This window comes from Colius striatus, chromosome 15, assembly GCF_028858725.1.
Source record: "Colius striatus isolate bColStr4 chromosome 15, bColStr4.1.hap1, whole genome shotgun sequence".
NCBI lineage: Eukaryota > Metazoa > Chordata > Aves > Coliiformes > Coliidae > Colius > Colius striatus.
The window spans coordinates 22,547,343-22,565,492 of record NC_084773.1 but is presented as its reverse complement, the minus strand read 5'-3'; the positions used below and the strand labels follow the sequence as shown (position 1 = coordinate 22,565,492).

The 18,150-nt window shown below is 55.4% G+C and overlaps 1 protein-coding gene across 9 annotated transcripts; it reads right to left on the bottom strand.

The window, feature by feature from the left end:
* Positions 1-4,355: 4,355 nt before the first annotated feature.
* LOC133626833 (SUN domain-containing protein 5-like) lies at positions 4,356-17,557 on the bottom strand. Of its 9 annotated transcripts, none has more exons than XM_062008372.1 (9): positions 17,453-17,557; positions 11,769-11,786; positions 9,816-10,559; positions 8,244-8,305; positions 7,061-7,173; positions 6,424-6,591; positions 6,152-6,307; positions 5,984-6,064; positions 4,356-5,290 (listed from the first exon to the last, which is right to left on the bottom strand). In XM_062008372.1, exons 2-9 carry the CDS (start codon positions 11,783-11,785, stop codon positions 5,159-5,161), a joined length of 1,473 nt encoding a protein of 490 aa, XP_061864356.1. In that variant the 5' UTR covers position 11,786; positions 17,453-17,557; the 3' UTR covers positions 4,356-5,158. The 9 variants fall into 9 exon arrangements, with proteins under 9 accessions (XP_061864356.1, XP_061864357.1, XP_061864358.1 ...); XM_062008373.1 differs by having other exon boundaries at positions 6,152-6,295; XM_062008374.1 differs by having other exon boundaries at positions 6,152-6,241.
* Positions 17,558-18,150: the final 593 nt, after the last annotated feature.

Sequence of the window (18,150 nt, the reverse complement as noted above, 5' to 3'; positions counted from 1 at the left end):
AATAAAGACTCGGTAACAACAGAGCTGTTATGAAGCAGGTATTCTTTAATGCGGCGCCGGATGCTCGGAGGATCCTTCCGCCAAACGTGCGTGCGGAAAGACTGAAGTATGCTTCTTTTATATGTCAAAACGTGAACGTTCGACACTTTTCAAGGGGTTATTTGCTATAAACATGCCTATTTAAACATCTTTACAGTTCATCACTTCACAGGAATTGCGTCTATTTCACATTTTTGCAGTCGCTGTGGTGGTCACTTGCTTCCTCTAGGGGGTCTTTCTGATGGTCTTCCTCAGTTATCTGCTGGATGAACTCCTGGATTCTGCTCGCTTCGGCACAGGCGCTCCTTTTGTTATCATCGCCCGGTTATCTTTCTCTTCCCCTTGCTGGTGGCTGTCTCTGCAAAAATGCCTCATGGTCCATCACTATTTACGACTTCTTAGATTAGGGAAGAAAGAGTTAGTTGGGAGAAGTATCTGAGGCTCAGTAGATGCATTTGTTTTTCACCTTGATTCTTCTACAGACTGACCATATGGTTGCCATGAAAGTCAGTAGTTTTAAACATTTGTTCACTTGGTAACGCTCATTTAGCAGCTTCAATATAAATAATGAAAAAAATTAGGAGTGGCAAATGGAACAAAAGCAGGCACAGAAGGAACAAATAAAATCAGTGGATATTAGGCAAATAAAGGGAAAAGGTTACGAAATGGGGTCAGAAACTAAAATGGATCTAGAAAGAAAAAAAAACAAGGAGAGGCAAGGGAAAAGGAAAACAAATAGAGCAAAGACAGCAAATGGATACAAGGCAACAGACAAATTTAAAGGCAAAGATGACTAAGGAAATAATAAAACCATTGAAAATTAGAATCGGTGAACTACAATGGATACGCAGAACAGAAATCTAAGCAGCCCGGGTTCCGTTCTTTGGGAACAGAAGGCTGGGGCTTCAGCCCCGCAGCACTTCACCCTCTCGCCCAGACCCAACCGCAGCCGCTCACCCCGAGCCCGGCAGCTGGAAACGTGGCCCGAGGCACAAAGGAGATGGTGAATGGTTGTGCCTTTACGTCCGGCAGAAATGCCAGCGGTGAGTCTGCTCTGAGGCCCCGTGCCCTTTATATACAAAATAAATTGAGAGATTTGTCTATTCCAACACTTCACACCCTTGTCTATAGTTTAAGTAATTCTTTTCAACTCCCCCTGCATAACATGCTTTAGTTTCCGTGCTTTTAGTCTGTACCAGCTGTGTTGCAGTGGAGCTATGTCCCAAAGAGGATAGAATTACAGAACAGAATTAGGCCCTGTGAGAATCCCTTCTCAAAAATGTCTCTGGTCACAAAGCAAATTGTTTACTGTAAGCTCCTGACAAGTTGGTTGGGGAGTCGAGTGCTGAATTACTTTATTTTCCCCACAACAATCAACAATAGAAAGTGGGAGAAGCAAAGAAAAGAATGAGAGGGAGACAAAGAGGGAAAAGGTACGATAGTCACCACCACGAGTCCACGGCACCCCTGGCAGTCGCTCGTAGGAAAGCTCTGATGCTCCGTCCGGTCTGGTGGGGGAAGAGAAAAAAGAAAGAGCGCCCCTCTGCTGGTTCTGCTTTTACATACGCTCCTCTCGCTGGAGACCTGTAACACTGATACTGAACCAAATCCAGCTGAAACCCAACCCTCTGGACCCTAAGCAGTCATTACAAGTGCTGTTGCATGAGTGGCTCCCGAGCAGCATTCTTCCATGATGAATCCCCTTTTATTTCTGCTTTCCCTTGTAACTCACCTACCTGTTCCTATAGGGACAAAGTGAGCTTTCCGTTACACTTTCTCGTGTCCTCTCCATGGCTGCGTAGGTAGACCCACAGGATACCCTGGTGTGTGTACGCTGTGTAACTCCTCCCTTGATCACAGAAGACAGTAGCTCAGACACGGGCCTATACAGATAGGGAGTAATATATATCTTTTTTGAATTGATGGAACTCCTGGGACCATTTCTCCCCAGCTGGAACATAGGACCATAAACAGGGAGGAAGAGAGACTTCCTTCATATTGTCAGTTGGGCAAGCACTTCATGCACCATTTGCCCCTCGCCTTCTTTCCCACACATGACTGTCAGTGCATTGGCATAACATGGTGGAGCAATTTCTAGTAGCTTTTGCCCAGGTGGAGGGTGGGCAAACCCTCCTTAGGGACTGCACAGTTAATACCTAGTGAATTCAAGTAAAATTAAGAACACTGCAAACAAAACCATTGCTGCTATAGAGAAGCTGCAAACCACAATCTCTACTTTATTCAAGGCAGCGTTGCAAGGCTGGATAACTCTTAGCCGACCTCCCAGGGAGGTGTTTGCATGCTCATTCACGTGAGCTGGTCTGTGGATGTGGACCAAAACAGCAACACTTAAATCAAAAGGAATGCCAGAACAAAGTCTTGTATCGGATTACAAAAGACAAATAGTCCTGAGGTGTCAAGAGGCTACAGCATAAACTTACCCCGTGCCTATGAAATTGACGGTTATTTAAAGATATGTTTATTATTATATCAATTGTAATGTCTGTTTCTGTCCAGCCCTGGGCAACAATTCCATGGTGTAACTGATGGCCTCAGAAATTCTGAAAAATGAAACACGGAAACATAATTTCAGATACTAGGCAGTTTCAGGCACCTCTCGGTGCCTGACCCCGAACCGCTCCACCTGGACCCCGAACCGCTCCCGAGCTCCAGCCCGAAGCCAGTGGCTGCCTGAACCCGGGCACCTTTCAATTGGCTCCAACCCGCCCCTCGCAGCCGGTTGCTGGAGCCACCACGGGCTTCAAACGGTCCAGCTCTGCCTCCACCAGCCCCCAACACCCCCAGACCCGCCCCCGACTCCCAACCCAACTGAAAGAGACCCTCCCTCAACTTGGCGCCCACATTCTCTTCATGCCCCGGGGATGTCACTGCCCCCCTTGCCCATGAGGCCACGCTGCTGTACCATGCTTAGTTTGCCACCCACCAGAAATCCGTTGTCCCTCTCCTCAGAGCTGCTCTTGGGCAGCTCATGCCCAGCCTGTCCTGGGGCAGGTGGTTGTTCCTCCCCAGGGCAGGACTCTGCACTCACCCTCGCTGAACCTCAGCAGGTTCCTCTCTGCCTAACTCTGGGATCGTGAGGGAACGCGCTGGCCTCCGATGCGGGTCGTTGCTACAGACCCCCATCCTAGAGCACCTGTGCAAAGAGCTTTGCCCCAGCAAGGGCACGTTTTATGAAAGGGATGGGATCACAGGCAGTGGTGGCTTCACCAATAAAGAGGCAGCAAAGGGGCCAAACAGCACCAATCAGAGCTTTGCAAAAACCAGGCTGTGTGGCAAAGAGAGCTGCTGAAGCTGCACAACTGGCCCCTACAGTGAACCACTGGCACCAACCCCCAGGCAGCATTTGGCCTCCAAACCCCTGGCACCGAGCCCCCCCGCAGGCCCAGAGCAGAGCTGCTCCAGCACAGGACCCCCAGCAGCAGAGCAGCGAGAGGGACGGTGGTGAAGTCTGTGCTGGTGCATGGGGTTGTTCCTCCCCAGGTGCAGGACTCTGCACTTGCCCTTGTTGAACCTCATGAGCTTCTTTGCCTAACTCTCAGCCTGTCCAGATCTCGTTGAAGATCACCTCCGAATTACTTGGCACCAAAAATCTATCCTTTACACACAAAGATGTAAGAAACTGGGCTTCACACCTTCCATAGCCCGTGCTTCCTGTACCACAAGGTGAGTAGGCCCCAGCACGTGGCCCGAGAGGCAACGAGAAGGCTCGTCCTCCCTCTCCGTGCCCACATGGAGAGCGACTGCCCTACGGCGCTGGCGTTGCAGAGGATGAGCCATAACAGTCCCTTTGAGAGGGCTTCTCCACTCCAGCACAGTGCTTGTGGGGTGGCACAGGTCGATGACTCCCACAGCAGAGCTGGTTGTGCCGTGCCAGCTTGGGCACATGTTGACACGTTCCCGGGGACGTGCCCCTGGATGGGAAGAGAAAGCGAAGTCATGGTCTCCCTTAGGGTGCGAGGCCCTGCAGCACCTGCCTCGGGGAGAGGTTTCACGCAGCTTCATTGTTCACATCACTTCTCCTAAGCTCCATTGCAGAGACAAATCTACACCAATCTGATCTGACACGTCGTTTACTCCCTCCCACCCTTTTTTCTTTTCATTTTCTGTCCTTTTTTGTTGCAGTTTTAGGCCCAGCCAGGCAGGAGAACCACGCAGTCGCTCGCTCGCTGTCCTTCACTCTCTGTAGTGGGATGGGGAAGAGAAAAGGTGTTAAAAGGGCCTGACGGAAATCCTCCAGGACAGGGAGGGCTCGCTCACCCATTACAGTCCAGGTGAAACAGACAAGACCGCTTGACTCGGGGAAGAAAATGAAGATTTATTTAATCAGCCATCAACCAAAAAATAATTAACAGACGCAAAACAAAGTAGGAATATGAGGAAGAGTAGGATCAGGCCCATCGGACCATCTTTTCCCCATCCATCCCCTCTTCCTGGTCCCAGTAGCTCTGCTTCCCCCTGCCCTCAGCAGCACAGGGGGACAGGGAAAGGGGGTTTCAGTCAGTCCTTCCCCGATGGCTCCTGCCTCTTGTCTCACCTCCGCGCAGGGGGCTCCTCGCAGTTCCCCTGCCCCAGCGCCAGGCTCCTCACACGTCAGACAGACGCGTGTCCGTCCCGAGGGCTGCAGCGCCTCAGAGCCGGCTCCCGCGTGGGTCTGCTCCGCGGCCGGCCCCCGGCCCAGCACGGCCGGCTCCAGCAGCCTCCACACGCGGCGCAGGGCCGCTGTGGGGCCCTCCCGGGGCTGTGAGGGCGTTTCAGAGCCACTGGCACACTCCGTGCTTTGCAGGGGTTGCACATTTCCCTTCTCACACAGTAGTCGCAGAGGTGCCAGGTTGGCCCAGCCTGAGACGGAGGGGGGCCCAACTCAGAGCCAGGGGAAGGGTGTGCAGGTGACCCAGCAAGACCAAGATAAGAAACCCGAGAGCTCCACAAACAGAGGACCTACGACAAAGACCATACAGGGAAAAAGGAACTGAGAGTTCATGGAAAGGGCTCAAGACACCTGCAAGACACCTTTTCAACAACCACTAGGGACTACTGCAGACCATCAAAAAAGAAAAAATGTCTCCCCCAAACCCAACAACATTTTCACTCTCTGCTTTCACAACGGGCTCTCCGGTTTTGCCATCTTTCCGTGAACCCACACTCGAGAAGTGCAGATATACTCTGAGTTTCCCCAATTGTTCAGTATAAGAACTTTGATGTAAGAAAAGGCTCTGGGGTGCAGCGTGTTCTGTGAAGAGAGAAAAGGAAATGGAGACGTTCAGAGAAACAGTGTGACCGTATCTCCCCCTGCCAGCCCTGCTCCTGCTCAGGGACAGGCTCCCCGAAGCGGCTGGGCATCCTCTGCATGCCGGCTCTGATGGGGCTGCGTCTCCTTCCCCCAGTCCTTTGCCTCTGCTGCTTCTTCTGTGCTGACAGAGAGACCCAGGAGAGGCTCTGACACGTAGGGCGGCTGCTGGGCAACACCACCAAGCTCCCGCTGTCCCCTCAGCTCACCTTTCCCTGGCAGCCTGAGGGCAGGGGAGAGAAGGGGTTGTGCTGGGAGGAGAGGACACTGTCCCACCTGCCACAGGCCACAGGACAGAGCGCTGGGGCGGCCCAAGGGCTTTTGGCACCGGGCACCCCTCTTTCTGCAGGGCACAAAGGCCTTGATCTGGTGCGGCGTCTGCGTGTGCGGCTGGCTCCACTGAAGGCAGCAGCTGCAGCCAGGGATCTCTCGGAGCCTGCGCTCCCACCCACCTGATCCTGCCCGTGTTCTGCTTTTGCTGCCACCACCACACGCTGCTCAGCCCTCACAACCCCACCGGGTCTCTCCCAAAGAGACCCAGTGCTCAGGGAGACACCATCCACACGCTTCCTGCTGTTGACTTGCAGGCAAACCCCTTTTTCTCCGTGGCATCTCTCCCCCCTGCACAGATCATACCTTCAGATGGAAGGCCTGAATGTCCTCTTTTTCCACATCATACGTGTGCCAGGCTTCCTCATCTCCATCAGCACCCAGTCCCTCAGAGGCAAAACACAAGGAGAGAGCTCAGACTCAACTCGACAAAGAGGGAAGGTATGTACATGCTGCCCCAGCCCTGTTACCCACCTGGCCTCTCCTGGGAAGCAGCCACAGCCTAGTGCTGGCTGAGGACGAGCTCAGTCTCTGCCTTGAGCTTTTGTCAAGAACCCTGAGGGGCTTTGGCCAGAGTAAGTCTTGAGAGGGGTGAAACCTCTTGAGCCCTTGAAGCACCTGGCCAGGGCACTGCAGAGCTCAGGAGAGAGCGGGGCAGCAGTCTCAGAGGGAGCACAAAAGCAGGAGAGTCCCTGGCACGTCCTGCCAGGGCCAGATGCAGCCAGAAGCACTCAGCAGAGACTTACATAGACAGCCACGTCTCTGGGAGCACTGCTGGCAGCCACAGACAAGGAGCCTTCCTTAGTGACGTGCTGCACAGCAATGGCAGTCGGGTGGACTGGGGCTGGCAGCCTGATGACAACCCGGCCATAATGCCCAGGGAAGCACCAGCGCTTGCCCAGGGAGACGTCCATCTGCAAAGCAGCACAGGAGAGCAATGAGATAGGAATGAGTGCTGGGGCCAGCACAGCTGCTCCTCTGGCCTGGAGCACAGGAGCTGTGTGCCTGGGGCTCTGCACCAGCTCCGGGAGGAGGTGCTTGCCAGGAAACAGACAGGAGCAGGAGGCACCTTCCCTGCCTGCCAAAGGGGCTCTGCCTCTTAGGGAAAAGAGGAGAAAAGGGGCTGTGAAAGCGTCCTGGCCAGGGCCCCTGCCTCACTCCCCCAGTCTGGCACTGGTAGAGATGAGGGTGGCAGCAGAGTCACAGCAGAGTCCCTCAGTCCTGCTTTGCCCCCTTTCCTGAGGGAAACCACTGTTTTTTGGCAAGCTCTGCCCTATGTTGAAGCTCTGTTTTCAGGAATCTGATCAATGCTGTGGGCTTCCACAGCACCACTGTCAGGCAGGCAGGCGGAGAAACAGCACCGATGGGTTTCTGCTACAGTACCTGCAAGATGGTATCAGGCCCATCCTCAGCGCACCCTCTCTTCAGCATGTTGTAGAACCAATTCCATTTGCACCAGTAAGTCTTGAAAGTTCTCTTCATGTCAATGGTGGCACCTGTGAGGAAGTGAGAGAAGATGACCGCAAGAGCCACAGACCAGGAGGCCTTGGTGCCCCTAGATCATCTGAGGCAGCTGAGCAGCTCCAAGCCTGTCAGTCCTGTTCCTGTGGCCACTCTGGCGGGGGCCTCGCTGTGCAGGGCACTGCCAGCAGCCGTGTCCCTGGTGACAGCTTCTCTCCCAGTAGCCCAAGGACAAGGTCTGAAGGTGCTGGGAGAGAGCAGGCATCCGTGTGAGTGTCAGCAGACCAAAGCTGAGGGACTGCTGCACCGGCAGCAAAGGATGACCTGGCTGGTCCCCTTCCAACTGCCGTGGAGAGGAGTGGAGTCCCTTCATCAGCACAGGAACTTGTGTGGGGGCAGCAGCAGGGGCACACACAGGCTGAGGGCAGCAGCGGGAGGGACTATGAGAGTCACGCTGCCACAGCCTTCCTCTTGGGCTGCAGCAAGCATGTCAGCTCCCCGACTTTTGATAGCAGTGCCTGGAGCACAGCCTCCCTGGAGCTTGCTGCAGACAACACGGGGCAAGGAGACGGGGCTGCTTGTGTCCATACCCAAGTTTTTCAGGGCCCACTCAGAATTCATCATGTTGTCTTCCAAAGCCATGTTCAATGCTCCCTGGTCATCTTCCTGGGAAAGCCATGAAGGGCCACAGAAAAGAATCATATCAGCAAGTTGCTCAGCGTGCCTACTAGCACCCAGAGATGCAAAAGGTCGGTGTCAGCAATGGGAGTCCATGGAGCTGACAGACTCGCTGCTGATGACGTGAGCCACAAAGGCTGAGAAACACTGTCTGAGGCTGTGGCTGTGAGGTGGGTTGACAAGGGTCCCCACACCCTCACGGCCACGCTCTCCAGGTCAGCTGGGAGATGGGCTCAGGCCCTGACGGTGGTGCCTGGCCCTCTGCGCGTGCCTGGCTCTCACCCCTGCCTCAGGGGCACAGCCAGAGCACCGGCACTACAAGGGAAAGGACGTCAGGAGTCCTGCTCTGCCTGCAGCAGCCCGTTAAACTGGGCCTGGCCCTGGCTGCTCCCTTGCAAGATGTGCCCGTCCCATGAGTGTCACCAACCTCTGTGCCTGCCTTTGCCTGCATCCTCCACGCTGACAGCAAGGTCCCGCAGTAAACACCAACTGCAATTCACATCAGCAAGAGATAGTTATTTGCCTGGGACTGCAAGCAGTCCTGCACTCACCCTGTCTCCTCCCTGTTGCCTTGGGCTGGGGCAGCAGGTTGGGTGGGGAGGTGGGGAACGGAGGGTGCAGAGAGAGGCTGCGTGCCTCTGCCTGGACGCCATCAGCCCAGGCTTCAGGGGCTTCGCAGCCCTGGGCTCCACGTGTGCTTGGGGCACCATTTCCCCTCCCTTTTCCCCTGAGCACTGAGACCAGAATGCAGGGGCCAGGAGAGGTACCTCTCGATCAGTCCCCTTCATGGCCCCTCTGGCAATCTCCAGTTCAGGCTTGGACATACATAGGCCCTTCTCTCCCAGACACAGGCTGAGCCCTCTGGCTCTCTGGCCAGAGCAGAAGCATTATGCTGGGCAGTCTACCAGCCTTAGCAGTAGTTCAAAAGCGAGACTCAGTCAAGGACATGCTGAAGAAGCACTTAGGCCCCAGAATTACCACACATAAACATGAAAGCTGGCCATCTGAAGGCTGTCGTGCAGCACAGACAGGCGTTTGCTCACACCAACTGTGGAGGAACTTCCATCTGAAAGAGGCCACAGCCTCATAACAGTGAACAACCTATGCTTGGAGAACTAATGTGCAGATCGTCCCTGAGCAGCTCTCGACTGTGAGAAAAGAAGAAGAAAGAACGCCTACAGGATAACAAGCTCGAGCAAGGAGGAGGCTGAAGCAGTATGCAAAACCGCAAGGCTTATTGCACAAAAGTACAGCTGGCTTGTAGAGAAAAGACCAATTAGAAGTAATGTAAACATGCTAGCTTTGCTGCTGATTATAAAAGTCTGATGCTTATTAGTAAAATTTGAGTTATGATCGAACCATATTGGTGTCCGTCATTTCTCTGGTGGTGCTCTTTCTGACATTTGGCGCCCGAACAGGGACAATTGATTCTTGCAGGCAAATTGTGGGCAAATTGCAGCAAGTGACGGCCAGCCGGAGAATACTGGACAGGAGTTGGCACTGGGAGGCAAGTGGGCCGCAGAAGCCGGGTGTGACATCGCGACTCACCTCCTGTAAGGTAGGAAAACTGCCCCCCAGCACCCAGGAATACTAGTTGAGGAATGGAAACTGAGGCTGCGATGCAGTTGTTGGCTAGCATACTCTCTAAGAGAGGACTGGCAGCCAGCACGAAGAAGCTCCATGAGCTGATTAAACGGGCAAGAGAGAAAGGTCATGTGCAAGGTATACCGTTGATCTTTAGCCCAGAAGAATGGAGAGAAGTGGGAAAACTTCTCTGAGAAGCCACTATTAGTGGCGATAAGGACAATAGTAAGATCAGCAAAGATCTAGGTCTTGTTTTGAGAGATGTGATAAATACTTTAAAAGAAATGCAAGCAGAACAGTGTGTGGCCATGGCTGCAGCCCAGGCATTAGCCGCTACACCGAAGTCGAAAGAGACAGACAAGGGGATGGACAAGCTGCTGCAGGAAGTATTCAAGAAACTGGAGCGACTACAGACCATGGAGACACAGCCCATCGCCGCTGAAACACAGCCCGGTGCATGGCCCATCGCCACTGAAACACAGCCCGGTGCCGCCCATTGCCGCTGAAACACAGCCCGGTGCCGCCCATTGCCGCTGAAACACAGCCCGGTGCACGGCCCATCGCCGCTAGAACACAGCCCAGTGCCGCCCATCGCCGCTGAAACACAGCCCTGTGCCGCCCATCGCCGCTGGAACACAGCCCAGTGCCGCCCGTCGCCGCTGGAACACAGCCCGGTGCCGCCGGAACACAGCCCGGTGCACGGCCCATCGCCGCTGGAACACAGCCCAGTGCCGCCCGTCGCCGCTGGAACACAGCCCAGTGCCGCCCATCGCCGCTGGAACACAGCCCAGTGCCGCCCGTCGCCGCTGGAACACAGCCCGGTGCACGGCCCATCGCCGCTGGAACACAGCCCAGTGCCGCCCGTCGCCGCTGGAACACAGCCCGGTGCCGCCGGAACACAGCCCGGTGCACGGCCCATCGCCGCTGGAACACAGCCCAGTGCCGCCCGTCGCCGCTGGAACACAGCCCAGTGCCGCCCATCGCCGCTGGAACACAGCCCAGTGCCGCCCGTCGCCGCTGGAACACAGCCCGGTGCACGGCCCATCGCCGCTGGAACACAGCCCAGTGCCGCCCGTCGCCGCTGGAACACAGCCCGGTGCCGCCGGAACACAGCCCGGTGCACGGCCCATCGCCGCTGGAACACAGCCCGGTGCCGCCCGTCGCCGCTGGAACACAGCCCAGTGCCGCCCGTCGCCGCTGGAACACAGCCCAGTGCCGCCCGTCGCCGCTGGAACACAGCCCGGTGCCGCCCGTCGCCGCTGAAACACAGCCCGGTGCCGCCCGTCGCCGCTGGAACACAGCCCAGTGCCGCCCGTCGCCGCTGGAACACAGCCCGGTGCCGCCCGTCGCCGCTGAAACACAGCCCGGTGCCGCCCGTCGCCGCTGGAACACAGCCCGGTGCCGCCCGTCGCCGCTGAAACACAGCCCGGTGCCGCCCGTCGCCGCTGGAACACAGCCCAGTGCCGCCCGTCGCCGCTGGAACACAGCCCGGTGCCGCCCGTCGCCGCTGAAACACAGCCCGGTGCCGCCCGTCGCCGCTGGAACACAGCCCAGTGCCGCCCGTCGCCGCTGGAACACAGCCCGGTGCCGCCCGTCGCCGCTGGAACACAGCCCGGTGCCGCCCGTCGCCGCTGAAACACAGCCCGGTGCCGCCCGTCGCCGCTGGAACACAGCCCAGTGCCGCCCGTCGCCGCTGGAACACAGCCCGGTGCCGCCCGTCGCCGCTGGAACACAGCCCGGTGCCGCCCGTCGCCGCTGGAACACAGCCCAGTGCCGCCCGTCGCCGCTGGAACACAGCCCGGTGCCGCCCGTCGCCGCTGAAACACAGCCCGGTGCCGCCCGTCGCCGCTGGAACACAGCCCAGTGCCGCCCGTCGCCGCTGGAACACAGCCCGGTGCCGCCCGTCGCCGCTGAAACACAGCCCGGTGCCGCCCGTCGCCGCTGGAACACAGCCCAGTGCCGCCCGTCGCCGCTGGAACACAGCCCGGTGCCGCCCGTCGCCGCTGGAACACAGCCCGGTGCCGCCCGTCGCCGCTGGAACACAGCCCAGTGCCGCCCGTCGCCGCTGGAACACAGCCCAGTGCCGCCCGTCGCCGCTGGAACACAGCCCGGTGCCGCCCGTCGCCGCTGGAACACAGCCCGGTGCCGCCCGTCGCCGCTGAAACACAGCCCGGTGCCGCCCGTCGCCGCTGAAACACAGCCCGGTGCCGCCCGTCGCCGCTGGAACACAGCCCGGTGCCGCCCGTCGCCGCTGGAACACAGCCCGGTGCCGCCCGTCGCCGCTGAAACACAGCCCGGTGCCGCCCGTCGCCGCTGAAACACAGCCCGGTGCCGCCCGTCGCCGCTGGAACACAGCCCGGTGCCGCCCATTGTTGAGCAGGGCATGCTGTGAGGGGAAAAAAAAAAAAAAAAGTTCTCCTCCACACAAGAGTTTTTCACAAAGCCAAGGAGGATGAGAAGCAGAGCTCCCCCTGGAGAGCTGCTTCCTAGTCAAGCTCCGCCCGCCGAGTTACCCCTGGAATGAGTTGCAGAGGAAGGGGACGGGGAATGCCAAGTGGGCAGAGTTGGGCGGGGGTGCCGCGTAGGGTGATCAGGGGAGAGTAGGGGAGTGCGACCCCGTGTTAGACTGGCACCATCGGGCACACGAGGGGAGACAAAGGAAAAGAAAACGCAGGGGAGAGGAATGCTGGCTGTGTCACTGGCGCTGGGGATGGCGCTGGGGCGGGCGGTGCTGGGGAGAAATATCAGCTGTGCTGTGCCACAGGCCACCAAAGATGACACCTGGAGGAAGTGGGGGTAGGAGAAATGGGAGCTGGAAGATAAGGGGGGGGGGGGGGTGGCAGTGCGGATATGTGGGACCAATGGTCGTTACCAAATTTGGAAGAACTGTCTGAAGAGGAGGAGAAGGGGACAGAGTACAGGGAGGATGTCGAGATGCATTCAATACGTGAGTGTGATAGCATGCAACCGTGAAAAGGGGTGTGGCTATGCCGAGATGGCGCAGACAGGAGAGGACAGCGGCAGACTGGCAGCTTTGCTACATCGACTACAGGAAGTGATTGCTAATGCTGAGAACGTAGTCCAGGAAACGCAGTTGAATTAAGGATGCAGCCGGGGGACTAAGCCAACCGCTTACAGACTAGAGTTTGATAGCAAAAAATTGCCTCTTAGATCGAGTTAAATCTTGCATACTGACGCCACAAAATCGGTGCAATATCTGGAGGCCAAGGCTGTCGCCCTTGCTCTGGAAGCACAGCATTCAACACTGCTCAATATTGTCACCGACTTGAGATTCATCGCTGAACTAGTTCGACAATGTGCACGAGCCGTTTGTGCCTCCACCGGTATAGCAGACCTGATATTGAATGGTTTACGAACTTGTGCTGCTTCCTGCTCTGTTGTACACATCACTCACACCAATATTCCAGGGGCTCTCACCGAAGGTAACCAAAAGGTGGACGGAGCAGTGGTGCGTGTATGACCTATCTCCGCCCAAGAGGATTTCCCAGTGGCCAGACAGCTACACACCTTTTTGCATTGTGTAGTGCAGGGTCTACATCACCAGACCAAGATCCCTCTCCAAGTGGCAAAGCAGATAGTTGCTGCTTGCCCTCAATGTGCTCCGGCGCCACCATGGGAAGCCGGAGTTAACCCCCGAGGGTTGCTCCCGAATCAGATCTGGCAAACGGATGTCACAATTTATGAGCCCTTTCGCCCCAACCATCACCTCCATGTCATCATTGACACCTGCAGTGGCTACATACCAGCTACCCCCATGCGCCAAGCCACAGCACGCCATGCGATCAGGTACTGGCTACAACGTACAGCCATCCTAGGATGTCCCGGACAAATAAAAAATGACAATGGGCCTTGTTACACCTCCCATGTGACACAGGAATTCTGTCGGACCTGGCAGATTAAATTGGTGCACAGCATCCCTTAAAATAGACAGGGACAGGCGATTGTTGAATGCGCTCACGCTACTCTTAAAGTACAGCTCAGCCATCTTAGGGAGGGGGAGAGCATGGGACGTAGAATTCCCCCCGACAGGCAACATGATATCTTAATGCGCTATCTGTATGTCCTTAACCATTTTGTTCGAGGGTCAGGACCCATACTGGCACAAGCACACTTTAGGGAGCAAGAGCCAGTAGCAGTAGATAAATTACTGGCAGTCAAATTGTGGCAAATCGACTCTGGGGAGTGGGAGTCAGGATGGAGGCTTAGATGTCTGGGCCGAAGGCATCCTTGTGTAGAAAAGGAGGGAACCCAGCAGTGGGTCCCAGCGAAACGGATATGGCCAGAAATATGAGTCCAATGGTCTACTGAGTTTCTCTTGCAGGTTGGAGTGTTCTTCGAAGCGCTCGCCGCGACGCAGATCTAAGCCAGGGTCACCAAACTATTGGTGAGATTGAGCGGCAGAGTGGAACATGGCCAGTACCTGTTTATATCTTCCCGCAACTGGCTCAGCTGGAATGTGTGCTGGGCAGACACGTTACGTATCAGCCTGTGCCACAGGATGCTGGAGCTTTGGGAGGGGGAGATGTCGTAGGCACCCGGAAGATCTCGGGCTGTGATGCGAGAGGCGGACATTACAGAAGAGGCGGACACGGGGTGGAGCGAAAGGAGGTGCTTGTGCTAGCAGATGTAAGTGTGTGGCGCAAGCAATAAAGCTGGAACAAAGCATCTCCATACTGAGTATGCAGCGGTCTTGTCCCCTCAGCGGTTGGTGAGCTGAGTGATCTGCTTGGGCGATGTGGCCGGTAACGGCAACAAGACCCAACTACGCATGTGGTGCAGCTTCCAAAGGCATTTAATTCTCCACTGAAGCCTGGGCTATTTCTGCCTCTGCAAACACTCCCTTGTAGAGATAAGGCTCCACTTTCTGAAGCCTGCAAACAACTCATTAAAAAAAACCCAAAACACAAAGGGGGAGAAGCGAGATGAGTAAAATGCTAATAGGAACCTCCAGGTCAAACTGCCACCCCTGGTGATGGCACAGACCTTTCCCCATCTCCAGTCCTTCCGCAGAAGGCTGGAAACATGTGCCCACCAGAGCTTCTGCTTTCCACTGTCACCCTTACCCAAGGAGCCTGAATCAGCTCCAGTCTGTGCCCAGAGAAGCCTCACAGTGCCCAGTGTGTTCCCGTGTGCTGGATCAGGTGCCGATGTGCGTGCACAGAGGAAGAAAAAAGGCACATGATAACACAAGTTAGACACATCACCTCTCCCCCATAGGTGCGCAAGTGTCCTGTGAAACAGGGTGATGGCCAGCACTGCCAGGGGAGCTGCTCATGCAGGGAAGGGCTGGGGCTGAAGATCAGCTGTGCCATGGATACAGGAAGAGCAGCTGTGGTGGGCACCGTGTGAGCAAAAGCCCTACTCAGATAGAGTTTCTGGGTTGTAACAACATCCCCCAAAGCCACTTATTCCTTCGTTGAGGTCCAGCAAAGCCAAGCTGGCAGCAAACCTTACATTAGGTTCTGGGATCCCGAGTGGCTGGAGCAGAATGAGCACACGCTGAGTGGCACTAAGGTCACATACCAGCTCTCTGCCTACTGTCCCAGCCAGAAAGAAAGTGGCAGCAAAAGGCCAAGCCTCAGTCCCAGGTGCAGCTGCAGAGGAGAGCAGAGCCTTGACAGCACTCACGACCAGTTAGATGTGACTCTCCAATGCTTTGGGAAGGTATGGCAGTTTTCTCTAGGCTCCCAAGTGCAAGGAGGAGTGAGGAGACCACGAGGACTTGGAGGCTGAGAAGAACTCAGACCTCTCACATGAGGGCAGGGATGGCCTTCGTCCATCAAAAAGTCAGAGCAGCCTGAGCTGCTGCTGCTGTGCGGTGGATACCAGAGCCCTGAAGCACGGTGCTGCAGAGACCTCTTTCGGCACACAGCTGCTACTGCACCCACATCCAGACATCACGGAGCATCCCTTGGAGCTGCAGAGTTTCTGCAGGAAAAGGGTTTTCCAGCACACCGGTGATTTATCCTGAGCATCCCCGGGCAGGCTATACCTGGTGAGGCTTCACTGCAGGCAGTCGATGGCATCCAGCACACGCAAAGTGCCATCTACAGACAGCCACCACTACATTGCTCCTGGTTCTGCAGCTGAATCTGTTTTGCCAGATCCCTGAGTTTATATTAAGCCACAAGGATATCCAAAAGGGCTTACTCAGGCACAAGCACCTCTCTGCATCAACGTGCTTGGAGAGAAAGTACTTTGAAGCATTTAAACCTCAGGCTGCCAAAGCGCTTTCTTTGCTGGCAGCCTCCAATAGCTAATGAAAAGCATTTTGGGGACCACATTTGAAAAGAGTTGCGCCATCTGCTCATGAACCTGGGGCACCTGCCTTCCTCTGCCTGAGGAGACTCAAAGACCTTCAGACTGTGGGCTCAGAGTTGTGAGAAGGCAGACTACAGCAATGAGATTTGCTGTCTGATACCTGGGAAAGCAACTGCAAGAGGGCTGGAGAGACAGAGCAGATCTACCAAGGGAAACACAGAAAAAGTTTGTAGGTGGACCAAGAGGTCCCGTAGTCAGCAGAACATGTGATTTACCACATCTGGTCAGAGCAGCAACCAGGCTGGGATGGATGCAGGGACCCATGATCACAAGGCCATTCTTGCTGGCAAACTACACGGCCCCAAAGTGAGAAGAAAAATCAGGACGACAAAACCCACCAGAATGCACGCTCTGGGATTAACAGGAACAACCCCAGCAGTTGAGACCTCTCTGGCCAGATACAGAAGCCAGGAGGGACCTGGGCGGCAGGTGTGTGGTCACTGTCCCCATCACACCAAGGTGTTGGTAGGGAAGAAGCAGATGAAGGAAAGCAGAGCAGCTGTGCTGGGGAGAGGCACCAGCAACTGCTCTGGGTCCTGCTGAGTGAAACGGAGTCATCCAGAAGTGTTGCTTTTTCACACAGCTGGACCTCAGTGCACCCCGTGTTGCTGAGACCCCAGCCCAGGCTGCAGCAACAATCAGAACACTCCAGTTCCACACTGGGAGGTAGAAAAAGAACACTGCAGCTTGCCCAATAACGTCTCACCTATTTTAAGTCACTGTAGTTTTTTTCTCCTTTCACAAAAACTCCAAATACCAAAGGACACAGTGCACATTTTTAGCAGGTCTAGCTTGGAGAAGCAGAGTAAAATTGGAAGCTGGCAAAGGACTCCGCCTTCCTCCTCCTCCTCTGAGAAAAGAACTTGCAGCCTCTGGATGGTTTGGGTTTCCAAAGCACCTTTGCACTCCTCAAGTAAAACCTGCTGCAGCCTGGTGCATCCATTTAATAACCAGAGACATCTGACCTACAACCAAGAGTCCTTATGGGAGGCAAAGCTTAGTCTGAGTCAAGAAAGTTTAGCCTGGCAGTGCCTACAGACACATCAGACACATCCTACGGTTGGGCAGAGTTCAAGAAAGATGGGATGAAGTACATCAGTGAGTCCTTTCTGGATCCATCTAGAGAGCCGCTGGGCAAGAATCTGCCCAGTGACTTTCAACCGAGCCAATTTGTCTCCACAACCTACTGTGGCCCTAAGCTGCAGGCATCTGTTTCTCGCTCGGTGAAGTGGTGCCTTTTGTCATCTGCTTTCACTTAATGACCCACTAGTTTAAGTGCCACCTTCTAGTTCGACTATTGAAAATGAGGTGAGCAATCACCTTCACCCAGCTCACCACCTTCAAGATTTTCTAAGCCTAGATCATTCCTGTTTCCAGCCTGCTGGTGGAGCCCCACAAACCAGTCCTTAGGTGACCCCACCACTGACTTCTCCATCCTTAACAGTCCAAAGCCAGCTACACAGCCTGTCCTCTGCCTTCTATCCTGCAAACCCCTTTCCAACAGCTAAAGATCATTTTTCCAATGCCTGAGCACAATCAGTAAGCAACAGTAGAGCTGAACCCCACAGGGCACCGAGCACTGGGGAGCAAGGGCGCCGCTCTCCAAAGAGAGGAGATGTGAGCATGCCAGCAGCCAGCAGCACGGCCAGGTGCAGCCCACCACCCAGAGCCCATCAGCACACACCAGCCCGAGCGGAGGGACGCCTGTACCTCTCACGTGTCCAGCTGCAGTTCAGATCGGACTCAGAAGCTCTCCTTTCCCCGGTGCAGAGAAGAAAAAAATGGCGTTAAAAATGGCGGCGAAAACCGCGGGAAGTTTCTGATTGGTGCTGGCGCGCGGGGCACCCGCGGAACGGATCGAAAGCTGCAGTACCGCTCCTCACCACCGGGCGGCAGCGCCGAGCGCCACGTTCTGATTGGCGCTGACGTTGCCTAGCAACGCGATGCGTGATTCCCATTGGCCGAAAAAATCTAAATGGCGGATGAAGCATCGCGGTCTTCCGATTGGCTGCGGGCGTGCACGTGACCCAGGAACGGGCGACTCTGAATTCCGATTGGCCGGCAGTTAAAAAAGCCGAAAAAAATCGGAAAAAAGCTGAAAAAACCCCAAGAAGCGGCAGTAAAGAATAAAAAAAAAAGCAGAAGAAAGGAAGATTAAAGGCAGAAGAAAGGAAGTAATAAGGGAGAAGAAACAGGGAAGAAAGGCAGAAAAATGGCAGAAAAATATAGAAAACGGCAGGAAAAAGGCAGAAAACCGACAGAGAAAAGGCTGAGACAAGGCAGGTGAAGGACAGAAGGGAGGCGGAAGGATGGCAGAAAAAAGGTCGGAAGAAAGAGAGAAAACATTGGAAAGAAATTTATAATGACAGGGAAAACGGCAGGTCAAAGGCTGAGAAAAGGCACTAAAA